Here is a 20,296-nt window from a genome sequence, read left to right as displayed (position 1 = left end):
CTTTGGGTTATCATAGAAGGACATGGAAGGACACTCGAAATATAGAAAGTGTTAACAAATTGACACAATAACAGCCATTTCCATATTTGTTTATACTAGTATTTAAGACGTTAGCAGAAAGCTTTCCTTGACACCATAGGCCAGGAGGATTTACAAGTGAGTATAGAAAATGTGCACAGTAAGGGACACAATCTGGAGAGAGGGATGAGGTGCAGTCACTAAGACACTGGATTGGAACAGACTCTAAAAAGAAGCACTGAAGTCTGGAGAGGACCACAAGGCTGGCTTTGCTGATGCCAACATTTTCCCCTAGAAGTGGCTCTGTTGGGATTTTGTCCATGTAAATTAACAGTCTCAGAGTCAATGTCTGACTGAAGACAGGTTGCCACCTCCTCTTTTCTCTCTGTCACCATTGTCCCGCCTCCTTTGACCCTGGCCCCTTTTCTCTAAGAGATTCCGGTTACTTGATTAACCAAACGGCCAGGAGCAGACAGAAACCCCTAGGCTGTGAACATATAAAAACATTTTAGGAACTCTGTTCTCTAGTATCATCTTCTCTCTTAGATATGATATACATTACACAGCTATCTGGTTTTAAAATTATTAAAAATCCATATGGCTGTTTAACAGGGTCACAGATGCTGAGCATTACCAAAACAAGTATTTGGAAGAAATCTAACCTTACTTACATCTGGAAAATGGAAACCTGAAGAGCAAGGAAGCTTGTAATATTTGCAGGGAAACTCCTAGATTGTGCGTTTTTGTTTTTTTTTTTGTTTTGTTTTTGTTTTTTTTTTAGTTTAGTAACATCTAGCTCAGTCAGTTGTCTCAAATTACTTAATTTTCTTAAGTCAAGTTTTAGCTTATTGGCATACAGATGGGGATTCTGAATTTTTTAACTGAGAATTCTCACTTTGCTATGTTAATCAAGCAATCTTTTGATTGCCTGGTAAGTTATGAAACCAGATCAGACCACAGTCCTGCACATACTGTAGCAAAGAACAAGGGGGAGCAGAATTAGCCTTGGAGTTGAATCCTAGGGTCCCAGTTATCAGCTCTGTGGCCCCTGGCAAATCACTTAACTTCTCGGAGCTTTTTTTTCTCTAGTGGGTAAAAATCAGGGTTATAGCTGCTATCTAAAGGTTGAGTGAATTAAATGAGCACGTATTTAAGGAATATGTTCAGTAAAGTACCATGAAAAAGCAGGAATGTCCCTTACATAGGTGTCTCAGATTAATACTAACGGGAATTACAAAGGTGTCCAGACCTTCCCTGAAAGAGGTGGTCAGACAAAAACAAGGTGGTAGGAGGAGGTCCCTGAGAGGTAAGATTTATTTAATATATAGTTTTTGGTCTTGAACTCTAAATTAGATTAAAACTTGGATATTTTAGTGTATAATCAGTATCTCACTGAGCACATATTTAAACTGAAATTCATTTTTATGGGGGATGAAGCATATTGAAGGGGCAGAGTCAGTGGACACAGGTGTTTTTCCTGATCAGTAATCACATGAGTGTTAAGATAATGGAAGGGTTGTAGGTAAAAGAAAGTCTGTGATCTCGAGGAGTCTTGATAATGCTACTCCCTTGTGATTTCCCCTGGTTTTTAAATGTCATTTGCTTCACACACTCTGAAACCACGTTCTGAACTCCTGACTAATGTAGAAATATATTTGTACATATGAAACAGTGAAGCTAGGACATTGAACTATTTCTTCATGCAGGTAGCGCCCATGACTCAGGCCCATCCTTCATCCAAGATTTGGACAGCCTTTCTCCCACGCTGCTTCTCCAGGTGACTGTTACTGGTATTCAGATACTAATAACCTGAATATTTTGGAACAGGTTATGTTTACTAGTTAGACCTTTAAAAATAGGTGTATGTCCCTTACATAGGTGTCTCAGATTTTTAGATTAGTAACATCTAGCTCAGTCAGTTGTCCCAAATCACTTAATTTTCTTAAGTCAATTTTTAGCTTATTAGCGTAACAAGTGGTTGGTTGGAGCATCATCTCCATACACCAAAAAGTTGTGGGTATGATTTCTAGTCAGGGCACATACCTAGGTTGCTGGTTCAGTCCCTGTTCGGGGTGCATATGGAAAGCAACCAACTGATATTTCTCTGTCACATCAGTGTTTCTCTTTCTCTCACTCCTCTCTCTCTCCCCCTTACTCTCTCTCTAAAATCAACAAATATATCTTTGGGTGAAGATTTAAAAAAGTGCACGAATAAAAAGACAAACAGGAATGTATGCATAGAATATGTAAATAATAATTTCACTTGTGATGAATAATTCCAATCAGGTGTTAGCTAAGAAGCTGCTGCTGAGCTCTGAGATATTCTTTAGAGGTTTGGGTGGAATTTTTTAAAGCTCGCTTAGTTCCATTTCTAGACCAGAATTTTCATTATATGTTATTTGCTAAAGTTGCTTCTCTGTCACAACTGCAGCTGCCAAGAAGTTGCCTGCCCTTATGGTTGCGTGTCTTTTCAATGACTTCATAAGCAACTTGGCAGAGTTTTGCCTGGTCATCCCCTCTGCTCTCTGACTGCAATTACAATACCAGTTTTTATTCATTTTATATCCTCAATGAACCCTTTAAATAAATAGTGACAGGATGGAGAGGGAGGAGTGAACAGGATGTTGGGGGTTCAGGAGAAGTTTGGAAACATAAATAAGGCACTTCAGAGTTTAATACAGAGATTATTGCCTTTCTACAGTCACTAAATTTTTCCTTCACTCACCATTGCATGATTCAACCATACTGGAAAGATATCATCTACGGCCTTAGGGTAAACAAGTTCTCGATCGTAGAGAAAGAGAATCCAGAATGACAAAAATACGAACTGGAAAATAAAACACAAAAATAGCATTAGATTTGTCTTCAATCAAAGCTCTCTAAGCTAACAAAGAAAACATAGCAAAATAAAAATAGATCCCAGTTTTAAAGACATTATAAAAATGTAAAATAAAGAAAAAATTCAGTACTCTGGGGAGTCTGGAGAGTTTGGATCAATTATTTGTCATTGTGGCAGAGAGCAAGGTTATCGATGAACAGGATTTGCGGACCATTAAGTCATTTCATTTGAACCAATGACTTCTCTCTTCTTTACACTTTTACCAGGAATGCTGAGAGCAGCCAAGTGGAATGCCTTCAGTCTTACACTTTCCTTGCCCACCCTCTACAGAGACAAGACAAGGAGAAGCAGGAAGGCTGGGAGAGAGGAGTGACAAATTTCCAGGATCACTCACAACCTAGTTAACTGAGAGATGAATCTCTCCATTGCTCAGAGGTTTAAGGTCGATGCCCATCTTCTTATTTCCCTCAGCTGTCTTTTCAAAGCATCTGTCCTTTATATCAAAGTCAATGTAGAGATGAAAAAAAAAAGGAACTATTAATCTTCCAATCTTCTTATCTTAAATTCCAAAGCTCAATTTCTAAGCTCTAAAAAATGAATAAATTCCATTGTTATAAAAAAAACTTCGCCTTTAGATTTATGGGGCTGAAGAAGAGGTGTCCTGCAGAGCGAAACTGGAATGCCAGTACTTGCTCTGTTATCTGAGAGTTTCGTTTTGCATTTAAGTTTGCAATCTTAATACTATAAGAAGCAGGGTAATGACAGGTGGAAGGAGGTAGTCAGGTCTAATTATAGGCCTTGCTTGATCCCAGTTTGTTTCCATTCTACCTAATGAATGAAAACATAAGCATGTCATAGAAATGTGGACAGTGCCAGCAAACAAGGTTACTCTCCCTTGTATATGTCTTGCTCCTTTCCAATGTCCATTCATTCACCAGAATTAATGAGGCACCCATTTTGTGCCCCACATCAGGTATTTCAGACAGATTGTCTCCCTCTCTCTTAATTATCTTTTGCATGTGCCAACTTTGAAGTTTTTCACCCCCCACTTTTTGTGTGTGTGTGTGTGTGTGTGTGGTTTCCACTTGCAGAAGTAACATGTGCTTATTGTAGTAACTGAAACGAGATGTATAAAAGGGAAAAATCAGATATCTTTTCTCTCTAGCTCTCTCCATCATCCTACTGAAACCAAGGTTATCTCAGTTGTGTTTTGATTAAGAGAGATCCTTTAAACTTCTTTATTAGATAGCAATATGGATCTGGTATCAAACATTCACAATGACACAAAAGCTCTTGCTAACTCTGTCAGTAATATGTTCTGTTTCCTGAAGACACTGGGTAATGTGATGCCATCCTCAGGACATGAATGCACATGCAATTGCTCTGGTCTACAATGATGGACTCCCAAACAGCCTTGCCACCCAGGAGGCGAGTTCAACCACAGGTACCTGTGTATCACATTGGATGTACATCTTTGCTACTCACTGTGGATACGGGAAGAGCCAGTGTGGTGAAAAGCAGGTCTCTGGAGGCAGTTAGGAACTTAATGTCTTTTTTCCCTTTCATACATTTCAGCACATCTTCTAGGCAGGCAACCCCATAGAAAATGGCCTGCAAGAGCTAAATTCATTACAACAAATGAGGGTGTTTTCATTTGCTTTAGTTAATACATTCTTCACTAACACAAAGCTCTGTACCTCTGGGAGCAATGTTGATTTAAGAAGGAGGGGGCTGCCGGCTGTTTTGGTTGAAAGCCAATTTGAGGGCTGGTCTTCCAGCTCACTGGGCCCTGACCTTGCTGCGAAAACTGATTGAGTCAAGTCGTTTAGGGGATAATAATGTGTACAGTATTTAGTGTAATGGACTTGAGCTAAAATGGATACAAAATAAAGAGTCAGCTTAAAAGCAGAATGTAATGAGCTGGATACCTTCATGGGCCACAGGTAGGAAAAACCACATAAAGAGCACCAGGGCAGAGGGCCAGACACAATGGTGGACATGTTCTTCCTAGGAAGAAAAATGCCTCGTGCTGCCATCTAATTAGAGAAGCCAGAATCAGGGGCAAGAGCACCACGAAGGAGCTCTGTGCTCTCCTGAGGGAGATGCACACAATGACATCTAGCTTATCTGAGGGAGAAGCCACTGTTCTTCCTTCATTAAAAGGGGGTGCCTGAAGGCCTTACAGAGAAAATCCATCTGAGAGAATGATTTAAATCTACAGGGATACAACAAGCTATGAACTCTGGTCAGTCACCAAATACTCTGAGATCCTTGAGTAAAGAAGAGGGTCTTTTTTAAAGAAGATCACATAAAGGCAAACTTTGCCCATTCTTAATGTTTTGCACAAACCGGTGACTTCTAATCCAGAGTTGGGGTTGGTTGTTTTTGAATTGTGCTTGCATCAGAATCCATCTTATTCCTTGAAAGCTCTGGATTGGTCCAAAAGGGTCAGGACTCTGCTCTGAGAGTATGAGTCAAGCAAGTTTTGGAACCTAGGGAACCTGATGGATCAAGCTGGCTATTGGTGAATGACCTCTGAGGCCTGAGCTTAGGACAAACCTAGCAGAGTCACCTCCTGACACTCCTTGGGCTGAAAGTGTAGGCAGGAGATGATAGGGGGTGGATTAAGTCAGGAATACTCTCCAGTAGTCCTCAGACTAGGAGTGCCAGCATCACTTGAAAGCTTGCTGGAAATGCAGGAATTTTTGCCCTGACTGGTTGGTTGCATATCAATATGCAAAGCAAAAGGTTGCTGGTTCAATTCCCAGTCAGGACACATACGTGAACTGTGGGCCTGGAATCCTCAATTGATGTTTCTCTTCTTCTCTCTTTCCTTCCCTCCGCGCCCCCTCTAAAAATAAAAATATAAAATATAAAAGAAATGCAGGATTTTAAAAAAATCTGGTTACCTCCTGTATGTGCCCCTACCAGGGGTCGAACCTACAACCTAGGTACATACCCTGACCTGGAATTGAACCCACAACCTTTTGCTGTACCAAGCAACTGAACCACCTGGTCAAGGCAAGAATTTTTTTTTTTTTAAACAAACTCTCAGGTGACCTTCATATATGCTAAAGTTCTAGAACCACTGGGTTAGACATAAATTTATCACTTAAAAATTCTAATGACTACTCAAAGCCATAACAGCTAACTTCTAATTATCTCTTTTTATATGTCAGGTACTAATCTAGGCTTTGAATTTTAATAACAACCTTATGAGGTAAGTCCTATTATTATTTCTTCCCTTAAACTCTTTTTATGGACAAGGAAACTGAGGCATAGAGAGATGAACAAACTTCCCTAAAGTCTTATAGTTGGTAAATGTCAAGGCCAGGATTGGAGACCAAGAGTCTTAAAAAAAAAGTATCATGTTTCTAAGAGCAGTTCAGATAAAGAACTGTGGGAAGTTAGAAGAGAGACAATTATCTCCAGATGAGAGAATTAAAAATGATTTCAAAAAATACTGATGCCTCATTTCCACTCACCCAGAGAATCTAATTTAATGGGTCTGGGGTGTGGTCTAGGCTTCAGGATTTAAAAAAAATTTCCCTGGTGACTCTAATCAGGGCAGCTAAGATTGAGAACCACTTTCCTAGAGGAACTTCCACTTGAAAAATCAGACCTGGCCTTTTCAGTAGAGGTGGGGTTGTGGAGATCTAGGGAGCTCAACCCTCCTGGTGGGATAAGATTGCTAGAGATCTGAAGAAGAGAGAAGAGAAAAGTGGGAAGTGAAACTAAGGGACAGAGGTGGGTAAAAGGCCAGCAAGACAGCAAAGAATGATCATATGGTAGAAAGCCAGGGACGTACGGGACTTTCATGGTCCTTGAAGGAGAAAGCTTTAAGCAAGAAGGAGGCAGGCATGCTAGGGAGGAGTGGGCAGCAATTTTAAATGTCATGAAGAAGTTGCCATCCCAATACTTGTCATCTTTTTTTGACATTTGGCCCCTAGGGCGGTAGACTTTGAAATGCAGTCTTCTGCACATGGATGTTAGAAGGTCCCTCCCCTCCTTCCTCCCCCGCGAGCAGCTGTCACCTCTCCCCTGTTTTCATTTCCAGCTATTCAGGCCACAGAAGGCAGTTGCTTTAGTTAGGAAAGGCAGACATGGGGCCTGGGCTCCGGGTGAGGAGGCCTGCACTGTTCTATCAACACAGCAATTAATCACGTACTGAGCACTGAGTGCCTGCCAGGTTTTCCCTCTTTGGGGAGAGGCTGCCTCCACCTAGCATGCAAAGTCCATGTGACCACTTTCCTTAGCAAAAGCCTCCTAGGGTCATCATGAGTCAAGCTCATCCTGACTTGCTCTTGCATTTCCCAGTTGCAGATTGTGGAAATTGGATTGAGGAACAGAACACATTACTCAGAGCTTCCATAGCTCTCATTCATCAATAAAAATTTGCTCCACACTGCAAACTTGCCAATGACTCCTCCCCCTCCACCTTCAGCTCACATATTATTTCATAGGCATATGTCACAGAGCAAAGATAACCAACAGTGTGTGTCAGAGGCAGTCTTGTCTGCATTGATCTTAATCCTCGTTGACATGCCATTATCTGTATCAACAAGGAATATTTACGGTGCCTCCACATAGCAGCTCAGGAGTGGGGAGCTAGGGTTTAGCCAAGAGAAATAAATAGGCAAGAACTAGGGCACAGAGGAGACACACAGAGAGCTGGAGGTAAAGGAGAGGGAGGTGCTCCTCAGTGAGGAGGCTTCTGGGGGCCTCAAGGACAGCTTTGGATAAGCTCACCAAAGAGCACAATGGCCTGCTCTTCCTCTAAGGAAAATAAAATGGAATGTTTTATAAAATATGCACAGAAAGAACGGCGAAGGGAAAAAATGATAGCTATTATGGGGTGAATTGTGTCCCCTGCCTCAAAACTGGTGTGTTGAAGTTATAACCCCTAGTACCTCAGAATGTGACTGTATTTGGATATAAGGTCTTTAAAGAGGTGATGAAGTTGTGATTGTGTCTTTAAAAGAAGAGATCAGGACACAGACACATAGAAGGAAGACCACGTGAAAACATAGGAAGAAGGTGGCCATCTGCAAGTCAAGGAGAGAGACCTCAGGAGAAAGCAACGCTGCCAGTACCTTGATCTTGGACTTTTAGCCTATAGAACTGAGAGAAATAAATTTCTATTATTTAAGTACTCAGTCTGTGGTACTCTGTTATGATAGCCTGAGCAGAATAAGACAGCAGCATTAAAACAAGATACAACAACTGGCCTTCTTTTAATATTACTCCTGTTTACATTTTTCAACTATTTTGGTTGCCCAGGAAAGCAGAGCTAATGATATCTTGATCAAGAATTACTTCAGAGCCACTGCTCTCTGATTTATCTTTTCTACCAGTCCTTCCCTAATTTTGTCTGTCCTTTGTGCCTTTTTCTGAAACGCTGCTGGTCTAAGTTTGTTGACTATCTTTCATTTTTGTACTTAACTCACAAACTTACTACCTGGGAGAGCTGAACTTATGTTTTCATAACCAGTGCAATTTAAAGAGCCATAGCTAAAGGGTGTTTAGTTTTCATATTCATGTGTCTTCACAAAATTTTCAAAAATCTTGAAATCACAGAAACAATCTTTCTAAGTCATCAAGTTTAAGCCAGAACCCTTTTAAACTATCATAAGAAATGAGAACTTTGTCTATTTAAAAAACAGTTCCAGAGAGGGAGATTCCACAAGTTTTCAGAGCAAGACATTACAACTCTTATGAGATGAGTCAAGTAATCCAATGCCCAGCCCAGAACTCCATGCCTGCCTTGGAGAGGCTGGGACTTTCTTTGGTCTCGCGTTGCAAATGAGGCAATATTTGCAGTGAGAGACTATTTCAGAATAAAACAGCAAATGGGGACTAATGGTGATGAGTATTTTATATAACTGTGGTGATTAGGGTGGTGGCATTTGGGGTAGGTAGAGGAAGACTTTGCCAAATATATCGATCTGTATGATATGTATATACTATTTCGATCATCATTAATGCATTTAGCTTAAGAAAGAAACTGAGATAAAAAATGAGAAAAAGGATACAGAGGAAGAAATGATATAAAAAGCACAAGCTGCAATGATGAGAGAAAAAAAAAAAAAAAAAGAGAAGAAACCAAGAACACTGAGGGGCAACTTGGAAAGAAGAATTATAAGAATGGTTGGCCAGAGTTGTACAGCTGATGACCATGGGCTTCAGTGTAGTAGTAGAATGGCTGTAGGTACACTGTCTTACAGGTAAGTCCCGAGAAAGTGGCTCTTATTGGTTAGAACCATGTTCTGGCCGTTTATCCATGCAATCAACATTCAGAGTGCCTGGTAGGTACCAGAAATAGTATTAGACATAATATAGGCCAGGGCAGGCTCTGTATTAATATGCTTTTAGTAGAAAGAAGAGGTGGAGGAGGAGGAAGTACCTTTTCTGTAAGTTTATTATTTTACATTGTGTATGTCAGTTTCCTTGGGAAACAGAATCTAAGATTTTAAGATCTACTTGCATTGACAGTAATTTTCTATCATCTGTAGGAGCGAGGGAAGGGAGAAGGGAACAGGACTGAGCTAAAAGACAATGCAGCTGCAAGGAATTAGCTGATCCCTGAAGAAGCCCTAGAGCTCAGCGGGCCCCTTCAGAGTTGTCCTGGAGTCTGGCCTTTGTACCCCAAATCAGCCAGTTATTGGATACAGCAACCCCAGGGAGGTCCCTCAGCCTTGGCCTAGGCAGTTCCCTTCTGCTAAGCCCATTTCTGGAACAGGTACTAAGCTGTGAGTCACTGGCAGCCAACACTTCTCCCAAGAGCTGAAGGATGAATTCCTTAGTACCAGAGAGGTAGGGGGATCTGAGTGTTACCCAACTGTATCCACTACATATGGGGAAACTGAGGAACAGAGAAGTTAATTAACTCACTCAAGATCCCACAGCAAATGAGTGGCAAAGCCAGCATTCACATCCAGGGAGTCTGACTCCAGAAGCTAAGCCTTCAATCACTCATCTATACACTATGTGTAAAGAACCTTCCAAAATGCTCTCATGGTTGCTCAATAAATTATAGCTATTTTATTCTGGATGTTGGTGGTGGCTATTCCTTCTATCAGCCCTCATCCTTTCAGCTTTCTGAGAGCCAAAAACAGTGGCCTCAAGTATTTTTGTAAAATGGACAGTTAGGTGTATTTCTGACTCTGTTGTGTTTGGGAGGTCCAGATTAATATATTAACCTGATGATAGACATAAAAGTTTGGCCCTAAGTATTAACCAGGTTATGTAACATAAATGGATCCTTGTCTTCTCACTGTTCATGGGCTGCTTTAGAGTTCAGAGTAATGGAGCATCCTCAAGGGTCTCTCTTCCCCAAGCCCTGCTTTGCCATCCCTGAGGACCTATGTGAGGAGGTCACAGTAGTTATCCTGAGAGCTTGAGGATAATGAGGTCAGAGTTGCCTGAAGTTTTGACAAATTAATGATGAAGAGGGGAGGGAAAGGTCATGCTTCAGTTGGTAAATGGGGTGGGATAGTGGGGAGGGGCCCACTCAGAATCTTCCCTGGAGAGCCCAGTTATGGAGCATCACCCCTCACAACATTTCAGAAGGACAATTATTTATTAAAAGAGGAAAACCCTGAGGTCATCCACCTGGGCGGCTATTGCAGGGAAGGCAGTGACTCCATGGGAAGCCAGAGCCTGCACCCTGCAGCAGGAGATAGTGAGCAATGAGGATGATGGGGGGCCCTTGCCTGGAAATATGACCCACCAATCATGGTGCTCAGTAAGGAGACCCATGCTCACTAATTCACCCGCCCCTCTGCACCACCATTACCCAAAGATGAGATGACTAGAAGCTCACCACTCCTCTCCCATCTTCTCCTTTCCTTGTATACAGCTTACACCATTCTGAGTGCTTCCCACATGCGAAGCTATTTATCCCTCAGGGTCACTCTGTAGTTATGAACTAATTTTTTTTTTAAAGATTTTATTTATTTCTTTTTAAAGAAAGGCAAGGGAAGAAAAGAGAGAGAGAAACATAAGTGTGAGAGGAAAACATCAGTCGGTTGCCTCTCGCACACCCCCAACTAGGGACCTGGCCCACAACCCAGGCAAGTGCCCTGACAGGGAATTGAACTGGTGACCCTTTGGTTCACAGGCCAGCACTTAGTCCACTGAGCCACATCAGCCAGAGATGAACTATTTTTATTCTTATTTGATAGATTTGGAAATGGAAGGCACAAAGAAATACCTACCTCCAGGTCACAGAGCCAATAAGTGGTGAAATTGAAGTACCAGCCCCAAAAGCTCATGACCCAAAGGCTCTGCTTGTAACCACTAGGCAACACTGCCTCTCCCTTAGGCATTATCCATGAATTAATCACCATGGCCATTTCTCAGCCCACCCTGCCCCACACCCTGCTACCAGCCCTGTTTCTTCCCCTTGAATCCCCTAGGATAGCTTCAGAAGGATATGAGGCACACTCAGGAGGCTGACTTTCCTAAGTGGACTTTGCTCTTAACATGGGGGATAAGTGAAGACTTTTGGCCAAGATGAAGGCATAGATCTTGGTTTTCTCTCTCCACAACCCTAAGAAATACAACTACCTCAAAACTAAAAACAACCAGAATCAACAGAAAATTGAACTGCATGAAAGTCCAACAAACAAAGATATAAAGAAGTAATACTCATCCAGACAGAAAGGAGAGGCAGAGCCAGGGTGGAGAGGACACGGTGTGGCAGTAGTGGCAGCAGCAGCAGCAGTGGCAGTGGTAGCAGCAAGGTAGTGACTGTGGCTGGCCGGTGGAAAGTGCAGTCACACATTATAAAAGTTAGGAGGGACACCTGAAGAGCAGTCCTAACTCCAGACCAGAGGGCACAGCTCATGGCTCCAGCACCGGGGAAAATAAAGCCTCATTGCTTCTGATTATGAAAACCAGTGGGGGTTGGGATGGTAGAAGAAGTTGCCAGTCTCTCAGCAGAGTCCATTTGTTTAGAGGGCCCCCATAGTCCCAGAACATCTGCAAACCCACTCACTCTAGGAACCACTACCGGGGCAACAGCTAGAGGGGCACCAATCTCATACAGGAAGCAGGAGAAGTGCCTGGAAAAGGGGCAAGTGTGGAGTAAGTGGCATTATTCCTTCTCTGACCCCTCCCCCACATACAGTGCCACAACATGGTAAACAGGTTGCCCTGCACTAATGAATGCCTAAGGCTCTTTCTCTTACAACATAACAGGTGCAACAGCTCTACCTAAGACACAGAGGCAAACACAGGAGCCCGTCAAGTTGAGGAGACAGAGAAGTATGGCCCAGTGGGAGAACTGGGAGACAAGGAGATAGACAACCTAACAGATGCAGAGTTCAAAACAATGGTGATAATGATGCTCACAGACTTGCCAGACATGACTGAGTATGGCAAATGCATAAGAGAAGACGTGAAGGTCACACTATGTGAAACAAAGGAAAATCCACACAAAACCAAAGTTGAAGAGAAGAAACCAGTGTTCAAATCAGTGGTTTGGAACATAAAGAAAAAATAAACAATCATCCAGTACAGAATGAAGAAATGAAAATTGGAAAAATAATGAGGAGAGACTTAGGAACCTCTGGGACAACTTTAAATGTACCAACATCCGAATCATAGAGGTATCAGAAGGAGAAGAGGAAGAGCAAGAAATTGAAAACTTACATGAAAAAATAATGAAGGAAAACTTTCCTAATATGGCAAGGGAAATAGACATAGAAGTGCAGGAAGCACAGAGAAAACCAAACAAGCTAGACCCAAAGAGACTGCACCAAGACACATCATAATTAAAATGCCAAAGGTTAAAGATAAAGAAAGAATCTTAAAAGCAGCAAGACAAAAGAAAAGAATTATCTACAAAGGGGTGCCTATAAGACTCAGTTGATTTCTCAAAAGAAACTGCAGGCAAGAAGGGACTGGCAGGAAGTATTCAGTGATGAAAAGCAAGGACCTACAACCAGAATTACTCTATCCAGCAAGGCTATCATTTAGAATGGAAGGGCAGTTGAAGCGCTTCCCAGACAAGGTAAAGCTAAAAGAGTTCTTCATCACCAAGCCATTATTACATGAAATGTTAAAGGGACTTATTTAAGAAAAAAAGAAGAAGATCAAAACTATGAACATTAAAATGACAACAAACTCAGAACTATCAACAACAGAATCTAAAAAATAAAAACAAAAAAAACTAAGCAAACAACCAGAATGGGAACAGAATCATAGGTAGGAGGATCATTTGGAGGTTTATCAGCTGGGAGGGGGAAGCGGGTGAAGTGCAGATATGGTCCAGGGATTAAGAAGCATAATTGGTTGATACAAAATAGACAGGGGGAAGTTAAGAATAGTACAGGAAAGGGTGAAGCCAAAGAACTTATATGCATGACCCATGGACATGAACTAAGGGAGGTGGGACTACTGGAGGGAAGGGGAATACTGGACGAAGGGGAGCAAAGGGAAAAATAAATTGGGACAACTGTAACAGCATAATCAATAAAATATACTTAAAAATTAAAAATATACAATATTTAAAAAGGGACGGGGGATAAATGATATTTACTGGACTAGAAAGTAAAGCCGTTTAAAGGTGAGGGTTATAAATTTCCTAGAAAGCAAGATTGGGTACAGACTTTAACAAGCTTGCATAAAATAAACTTTAAAATGTTATAGGAAGTTATGAGACCTCTAAATCTTTATAAGCACAACCGTTAACTAATTAATCATTAGTTAACACTAATTAATCATTCAGAAACATAACCTTTAGTCAGCATGAGATCTCAAGAGCTAGAAATTTTGAAGCCCAGCATTTTACCTTAAGTAACATATTTGAAATCTGGGGAGACAGCAACCTGAAGGCTGGGTAGTGAGCTTTTAAGTCAGGAGTTTGAAATTGGTTCCACAAGGTAAAAGGAAGCCACTGTAGTTTCTCAAGTAGCAGATCACACTTCTTAGGCAGGCTTATGATGTTTAAAACCAAACCAAACCAAAAAACAGTACTTTGGAAAGATTAATCTGAAATCTGAGTGGTAGATGGAATGAATTGATAATGAGAGGGTAATAAGATGATCTGGTCATCCAGGTTAAAATTAATTAGAGAAAGGCAGTAATGAAAGAGGCAGTAAGATTAGGGAAGACGGAATGAATCTGGCAAAAGGAAAAACAGGATTTAGTGGTTAACTAGTCAGGGAAACAAAAGGGGATTAACAGTAGGAAATAATAATGTCTGACAAAATAAGTGTTTTTTTCCGTTTTTAAAAATGTGGGAGTTTGGGAGCATGTAACAAGTAGAATTAAGAAGTGTGTGGGCATAGGTGATAAATCTGTTCTTAGCCATAATTAGTGAGATGGGACACTGGAATTTAGATTTGTTTAGACTATTACGTAATTCTGGCTATAGATACAGTTCTTTTTCATTGATCATTTTTAATATAAAGCGAACAAATACACAAAGCTGAGATTGTTACTGTATTATTCTAGCTCCACAAAAGCATTTATTTTGTTGTTTTCTGTTTCTTTTTTTACCCCTATAAAATCCTATGATTGAAATAAATCATCACCTTGATATTTTCAAGCACACTAAAGCTATGTTCAGGCCTCAGATTTTTCAAGCCAAAATCAAAGGTCAGCAAATAAATGACCAGAGAAAGAGAAGCAGAACCTCCAGGCCTGTTTGATTGGAACTTTCTGAATTTCCAATCCTTAGTTTTTCAGAGTGTCACTTTTTCTGACCATGCATAACCTCTGCTTAGGGGTATGATTCCAAAGGATTGGAATATTTTGTCCAGTTTCTGAAATCAGATGTTGATATTGGCACTCCAAATTTTAGTTAAAAATATAAAATGTTAATTAGCATCCCCAAAGGATGTGCCATTTTTAGCTTTTAGGTCTAAAATACTGTTTATATGTTCCCAAAACATTTTTTTAAAATCTGTTTTTCTCCCATTCATTCACACTTCATTCATTAGAATGTGGTCATCAGGGTTAGAAAATAAAGGAGGGATCAAGTCATATAACTGGTTTGTAAATATAGTTGAAAGTCTGTATTTGCTGTTTGGTTGGGTGATTTTGTCCTTTAAGATGGAGATTTGAGCCTATAAAAAATTGAAGTGGGATCTGGACATGGCAAAATATGTTTGATTTTCTCAAATAAATCTGTTAGTCTGTGTGTATTATAAAATGGCATTGTTCCTCCATTAGAAATCACAACATACACCATTCTGCCTTCCTCAAAGACTTCCCCAAGCCAGGTTCAAAATCCCTTCTGCATTTGTGGTCAGTCTTATGAAGAAAACATTAATTTAACCACCCCCACTTGAGATCAGCTGAAGAGCCCCAAGATAATATTCTTTTCAAAAATAATTTAACAATTAGCCAGCACAAAAGGTATTTATGAATAACTTCTAATTTGGGCTTCTCAGAGAAACTGTTAGGTAAAAGAGAAAGCCAAAACTCAAAAAAACATGAAAAAGAAATAGAAATAATGGAATTTTTGTATTTAATAAAACTTAAAGGTGACAGATGTAGAAGATCCAATATTACCGACAAATCACTTCCTGAGATGGTCATATGCACTTACCAGATTAAGGAATGTCAAGTACTTCCACTGTCCGCCATTTTGAAAGACATTTAATTTCTGCTTATCCTTTTCTTTTTGTGAGATGTAGTAATTGAGGAAAATATACCAGTTCAAAACAAGGAAGTGGTATACGCACGTTGAAGTCCTCGTCATAACTCCCTGCGACAAGTGGGGAACTATAAATGTCTTCAGTAGCTTTCCTCTGGTGTCCTGTTGGGTAGGAGCTGAGGTCCTACAGGAGGCTGCAGAGCTGTAAAACACACCCCTCTGGGAATGAGAGTTTCAACAAGATTGAATTTTGCTTCCCTCAAAGTCTCCCCTCCTGAGAACTTTGGTTACAGGATTAGTTTATTTTCAGATGTCCCATTTAGATAACAGGTAATCTGCAGATTTGCATAAAGGCAGGGATCCATGCTGCACTTTGCCCTATTTGGCTGGGATGGGTATATGGTTAAGTAGCCTTCTTACGCAGTGCCACTAAACTGATGAAATACTGTTACAGCTTCATTCTCTTTTCTTTCTTTTTCATTTGAGCAGAACAAGGAAGTCACAATAATATTTCTTGAGAGAATGAGGAGAAGGTTAATAAACCAGGAGGGAGAGATTGTGGGCATGTTTAGGACATGGAGCAAGGTAAGTATGAAAGGAAGGGGTGTTGTAATCTTGCTCCTGAGGTCTCTGATGCCCCATGAAGTCTGAAACAACCTCTGGACCTCCACAGAGCAGTTCCAAGATTTTGTTTTGTCTTAGTTTGTATCTGTACCCTAAAGAACCAAGAGTTACCCAGGGCTGTCTGAGACACTCTATAAACGTAAGTGTTTCTATATCCTGGGAGGAAAGAAGCATAGTAAGTGGTCTGTGGCCAAAGAAGCACAAGAAGAAGGGTGTGGTCCTGACCCCAACATACCTGAGTGTAGACATTGCTGGGAGATAGTGAGCCTCTCTTTGTGGCCTGCAGAGGACAAGAATGTGCTCGACCTGGGCAGAGCTTCCAGAACTGAGCCCTGCCTCAAGCTGGACAGGGGGACCTAAGAGAGAGCTTTAGGTGTGATACTTTGTGACATCACCAGCTTGTTTCCCTGGGCAACTAAGGATTCTGAGAAAATTCCTAACAGAAATGCTCTCTTGATGCAGTTTTATAAGTTTGTAGTCAGTGCTGTTCAGTGACTTAACCAGGGTTTACAAGTACTGCAGGCTGCACATGTAGGACAAAACAAAACAAACCTACCCTGAGTTGGTCATCCCATTTCAAACCATAGGAGCTGCAGATGGGTGTAGAGCAAACCTGAGCCAGCAGGAAAGGGTCTGTGTTGTAAACATTCCCAAAGGAGGGGGGATCTGGGAAATGGGTGATGTAAAGCTCTGTACACAATTCCATGGCCTAGGTTAAAACTGTAAAGAACAATAGCAGGTAATACTTTACTTAATATATGACATTGTTCCAAGTGCGTGACACATACTAACTCATTTACGTTCTAAACACCACTATGAATTACTATTATTTTTGTTTTGTTTTGAATTAAGTACTATTATGATTCTCATTTTCAGATGAGGAAATTGAAGCTCTATCTGAGGCAGAGCTGCAGTCTGTACTCTAACCAACGTGCCTGACCACAGAGAAACAATGTGTATTCCCTGCTGAGCCCCGTAAACCCCTTCTCTCCCATCAGAAAATTCTCTATAAGACTATATATATCACATGATATATATATGATATGATGTTTTAAAACATGTGAATTGTTGTCTCCCAGGGCATTTTCATAGTAAATATCATTGTAGATTTAGGGGTTTTATTTCTTTATACAAATATCTCAAGCATAAGTCTGCAGATAGATAAGGATTTGAGGCACGAGGAGGAAAAGAGAGGAAGACCAAATTCTCTAAAATGTGTGTGTTTAAACCTGGATACTGACCTGCTAACACTTGGATTTTTTTCCCTGCATTGGCTTCAATGCCCACAGATGAGGCCTTTCATAAATATTGATAAAATTATTCAAATTTATTTACAAGAGGTTTGACATTAACATTGAAATTCAATTGTTAGCATTTTAGTAAATTATAACATGTAATGTACAAGCATATACTGTCATGCACTGCTTAACGGTGGGGGATATACACTTCTGAGAAATGTGTCATTAGGCAATTTCGTTGTTATGCAAAAGTGCACTTACACAAATCTAGATGGTATAACCTACTACACCCCTGGGCTGTACCGCATAGCCTATTGCTCTGTAAGAGAGGAAAACTTAATTTTCCCTTACCTTTTGGGGTTTTTGGCCGAGACGTCTTTGAAACAAAAGACAGATGAACAGGAGAAAATCAAAAGTTTAATAACATGTATAATATTTATACCCTGTAAACTTGGGAGAAACCCAGGAAAGCTGAGTAACTTGCCAAAATGACTAAAGCCACCTCCTTAAATACCATCTCCAGCTGAAGACAAAAGATGTTGGGGGTGGAGGGAGTCAGGGTTACCAGAAAGAGCCAAGCAAGCAAGGTAAGGCTGTTATGCAGATTTAACTCACAGTAGTCTTCTGTATTGGCAAAAGTTTCTAGAGATAAGATAATTCCCCTTTTACCTTACAAATGGTAACGTCTATTTGATTTTCAGAGCTGCTCCCATGTCTGCTGTTTTTTGTTTTGTTTTTTTAAATTAACCAGCCTAAAGTTTTATGCCAAATAGGTGTATTTTGGGGTGACAAATTCTGTTTCCTTGCAACTTCTAAGCTTTAAACCTGTACTGCATGTTAACATACTGAATACTGTAGGCAATTTGTGTCATGCTTTGCACTGTGACTTTACTATGGCTGTGACATGAATAAGTGATAGGAATTTTTCAGCTCCATTTTAATCCTATGGGACCACCATTGTCTATGTGGTAGGTCATTGACTCAGTGAGTGAAAAGAGGGCTTTGTTCTAAATCTGACAAGCTCAATGGCTAAAAGGAACCTCACTGGGCAGGTCACAGTGTGTGGCCACACCCCAGGCATATAACTTCCTTAGTAAAAGTTTTATCCTTGCCTTAAGCAAGCCCTGTTCATTGTTTTGTGACTCTCGGTTACCATATCTTTGAAATGACAAAGTAGTCCTCTTTTTCAGACCCCTGGGAGGCATAGCCACCCTCAGGGGAACACAGGATCTTGTTGTCCATATATCATCATCTCTATTTACTGTGTTAAAGGTTAACCATTTTGTATCCTGCAATGTAAAAGAAGTACAAGGGGGGACCTCATAAACCCCCTGGCATTTATTTAAAATTGTGTATTTATTCTTACATGTTTAAACTTCAGTCACCTTCAAAGTTTTTTTCCACTGCTCAAAACAGTTTATGAACTCATTGATTTTGAAGTCTTTTAGTGCTTCTGCCATTTTTTGTTTCACTTCTTCCACATTGGCAAAATGTTTCCCTTTGAGGACCTTTTTTCATCTGGGGTAAGAAAAAAAAGTGACTTGGGGCATGCCATGCTTGGTCCAAAATGGTTGAACACTCAACAGTGTGGGCAGGTGTGCTTGTAAATCATCCACCATGAAATGGACTAACGCATCAAAAGAGTCTTCAAAAAATTTTACTGAAGCTGAACACAGCCTCTCACAAAAACACCAGCTGGTATACTGATATATATGGGTTCCTAGAACACTCCCCTAGTGGGGGAAGCCTCTACTACAAAGGGCCTGCCCTCCAGAAGATAATTGTGGGTTTTTTGGGATTCACTCTTGTTACAGAGTGAACCTGGCTACAGGTTCCATTAGTCCCATATGCGGTCACCAAAACTTATTAGAGAGCAAAAGGGGGTTCTTTCACGTGGCACCTTGGTGTAAAACCCAACAACTAGTGTTGAGGAAAACAGGTCTTTATTTACAATATTCCAACCTGGGGAGGGCAGTGAGCACTTCAGCTCAGAGCTATGTTCTCCCACAGGACCCAACACTTCCCTTGCTCCCCAAAAGGCTAGAAGCCAAAAACATGACCAGAAGTTCTCCATCTCTTATCTGTCAGCTGTCTTCTTTAGGATCTGAGGTACGATGTCATCAGCCTCCGTATAACAGTCCAGAAAAACATGTGCTTTGCCCTTTCAAACCCACATGGTGTTCTCCCTTTCAAAGCAGCATGGAGTTCTCCTTTCCAAGCCACATGGAGTTCTCTGCCCTCCTTGCAAACTGTGTGGATCTCTTCTCCTCCTCTAAAATGGTTGCAGCCTATTTTTAAATCCCTGACTACATCCTGTGACGCAGTGGGCATGGTAACCAGTTCTGACCATTCACAGAACATTGCGCAGGCTCTGTATGCTCTTTCTGGACCATTCCATGGTCAAAACCCCTCCCATCTCCTTGGGGCCTTGGAAGAACCAAAGCCATTTGCATAACTAAGACACTAGCTACTAGCCATAGTCATGCAAAGGCATCTTTAAAGCTGTTCCCTTTTCCCCATCCCCCAACCAGCAGGCTTTGGGGGTTTTGGGGGACCCCCCACTCTGTAACACTCTCATGTGTAACTCTCCATTTTACTTTTTATTCAATCGAAGAGATTTCCAGTATTTAATATATGATGGGCATTGTTCCAAGTGCTCAGCTTGGCTCAAATTAAGTTCTATAAAATTTTCTCTGTATTGATGTTCTCACATGAACAAATGAACTGTCATTATGAGGCACATGACTGTATATGAGGATTAGCATATCAAAAACGTAATTTCTTAATCCAGTATATTTTCTCATAATTTCCTTTACAAAAGTATTGCCTAAAGGAAATTCTACATTGTGACCATATTTACATGATAATTTGTAACTTTGGTTTAATGACCAGGTAAATTTCCATAAACCACTTTGTCCATCTGTTCCCTGGAGCTTTGGCGAACAGGTAGAACTTTGGGGAACAATGACA

The 20,296-nt window shown here is 40.7% G+C and overlaps 1 protein-coding gene across 2 annotated transcripts in view; it reads right to left on the bottom strand.

Moving 5' to 3' along the window:
* ADTRP (androgen dependent TFPI regulating protein) overlaps positions 1 to 20,296 on the bottom strand; it is a 92,342-nt gene that overhangs the window by 50,443 nt on the left and 21,603 nt on the right. For both annotated transcript variants that reach the window (XM_090269815.1, XM_090269814.1), the window contains exons 2-4: positions 15,417 to 15,666; positions 4,343 to 4,477; positions 2,744 to 2,845 (exon numbers count right to left, since the gene is read on the bottom strand). In XM_090269815.1, the coding sequence (XP_090125941.1) occupies positions 2,744 to 2,845; positions 4,343 to 4,477; positions 15,417 to 15,569 (390 nt within the window). In that variant the 5' untranslated portion in view covers positions 15,570 to 15,666. The remainder of the gene's footprint in view (positions 1 to 2,743; positions 2,846 to 4,342; positions 4,478 to 15,416; positions 15,667 to 20,296) is intronic.

This window comes from Furipterus horrens, unplaced genomic scaffold, assembly GCF_987537825.1.
Source record: "Furipterus horrens unplaced genomic scaffold, mFurHor1.1.pri manual_scaffold_3, whole genome shotgun sequence".
In the NCBI taxonomy this organism is placed as follows: domain Eukaryota; kingdom Metazoa; phylum Chordata; class Mammalia; order Chiroptera; family Furipteridae; genus Furipterus; species Furipterus horrens.
Note: the sequence above shows the minus strand (reverse complement) of the source record. Positions and strands in the feature narration are given on the sequence as shown.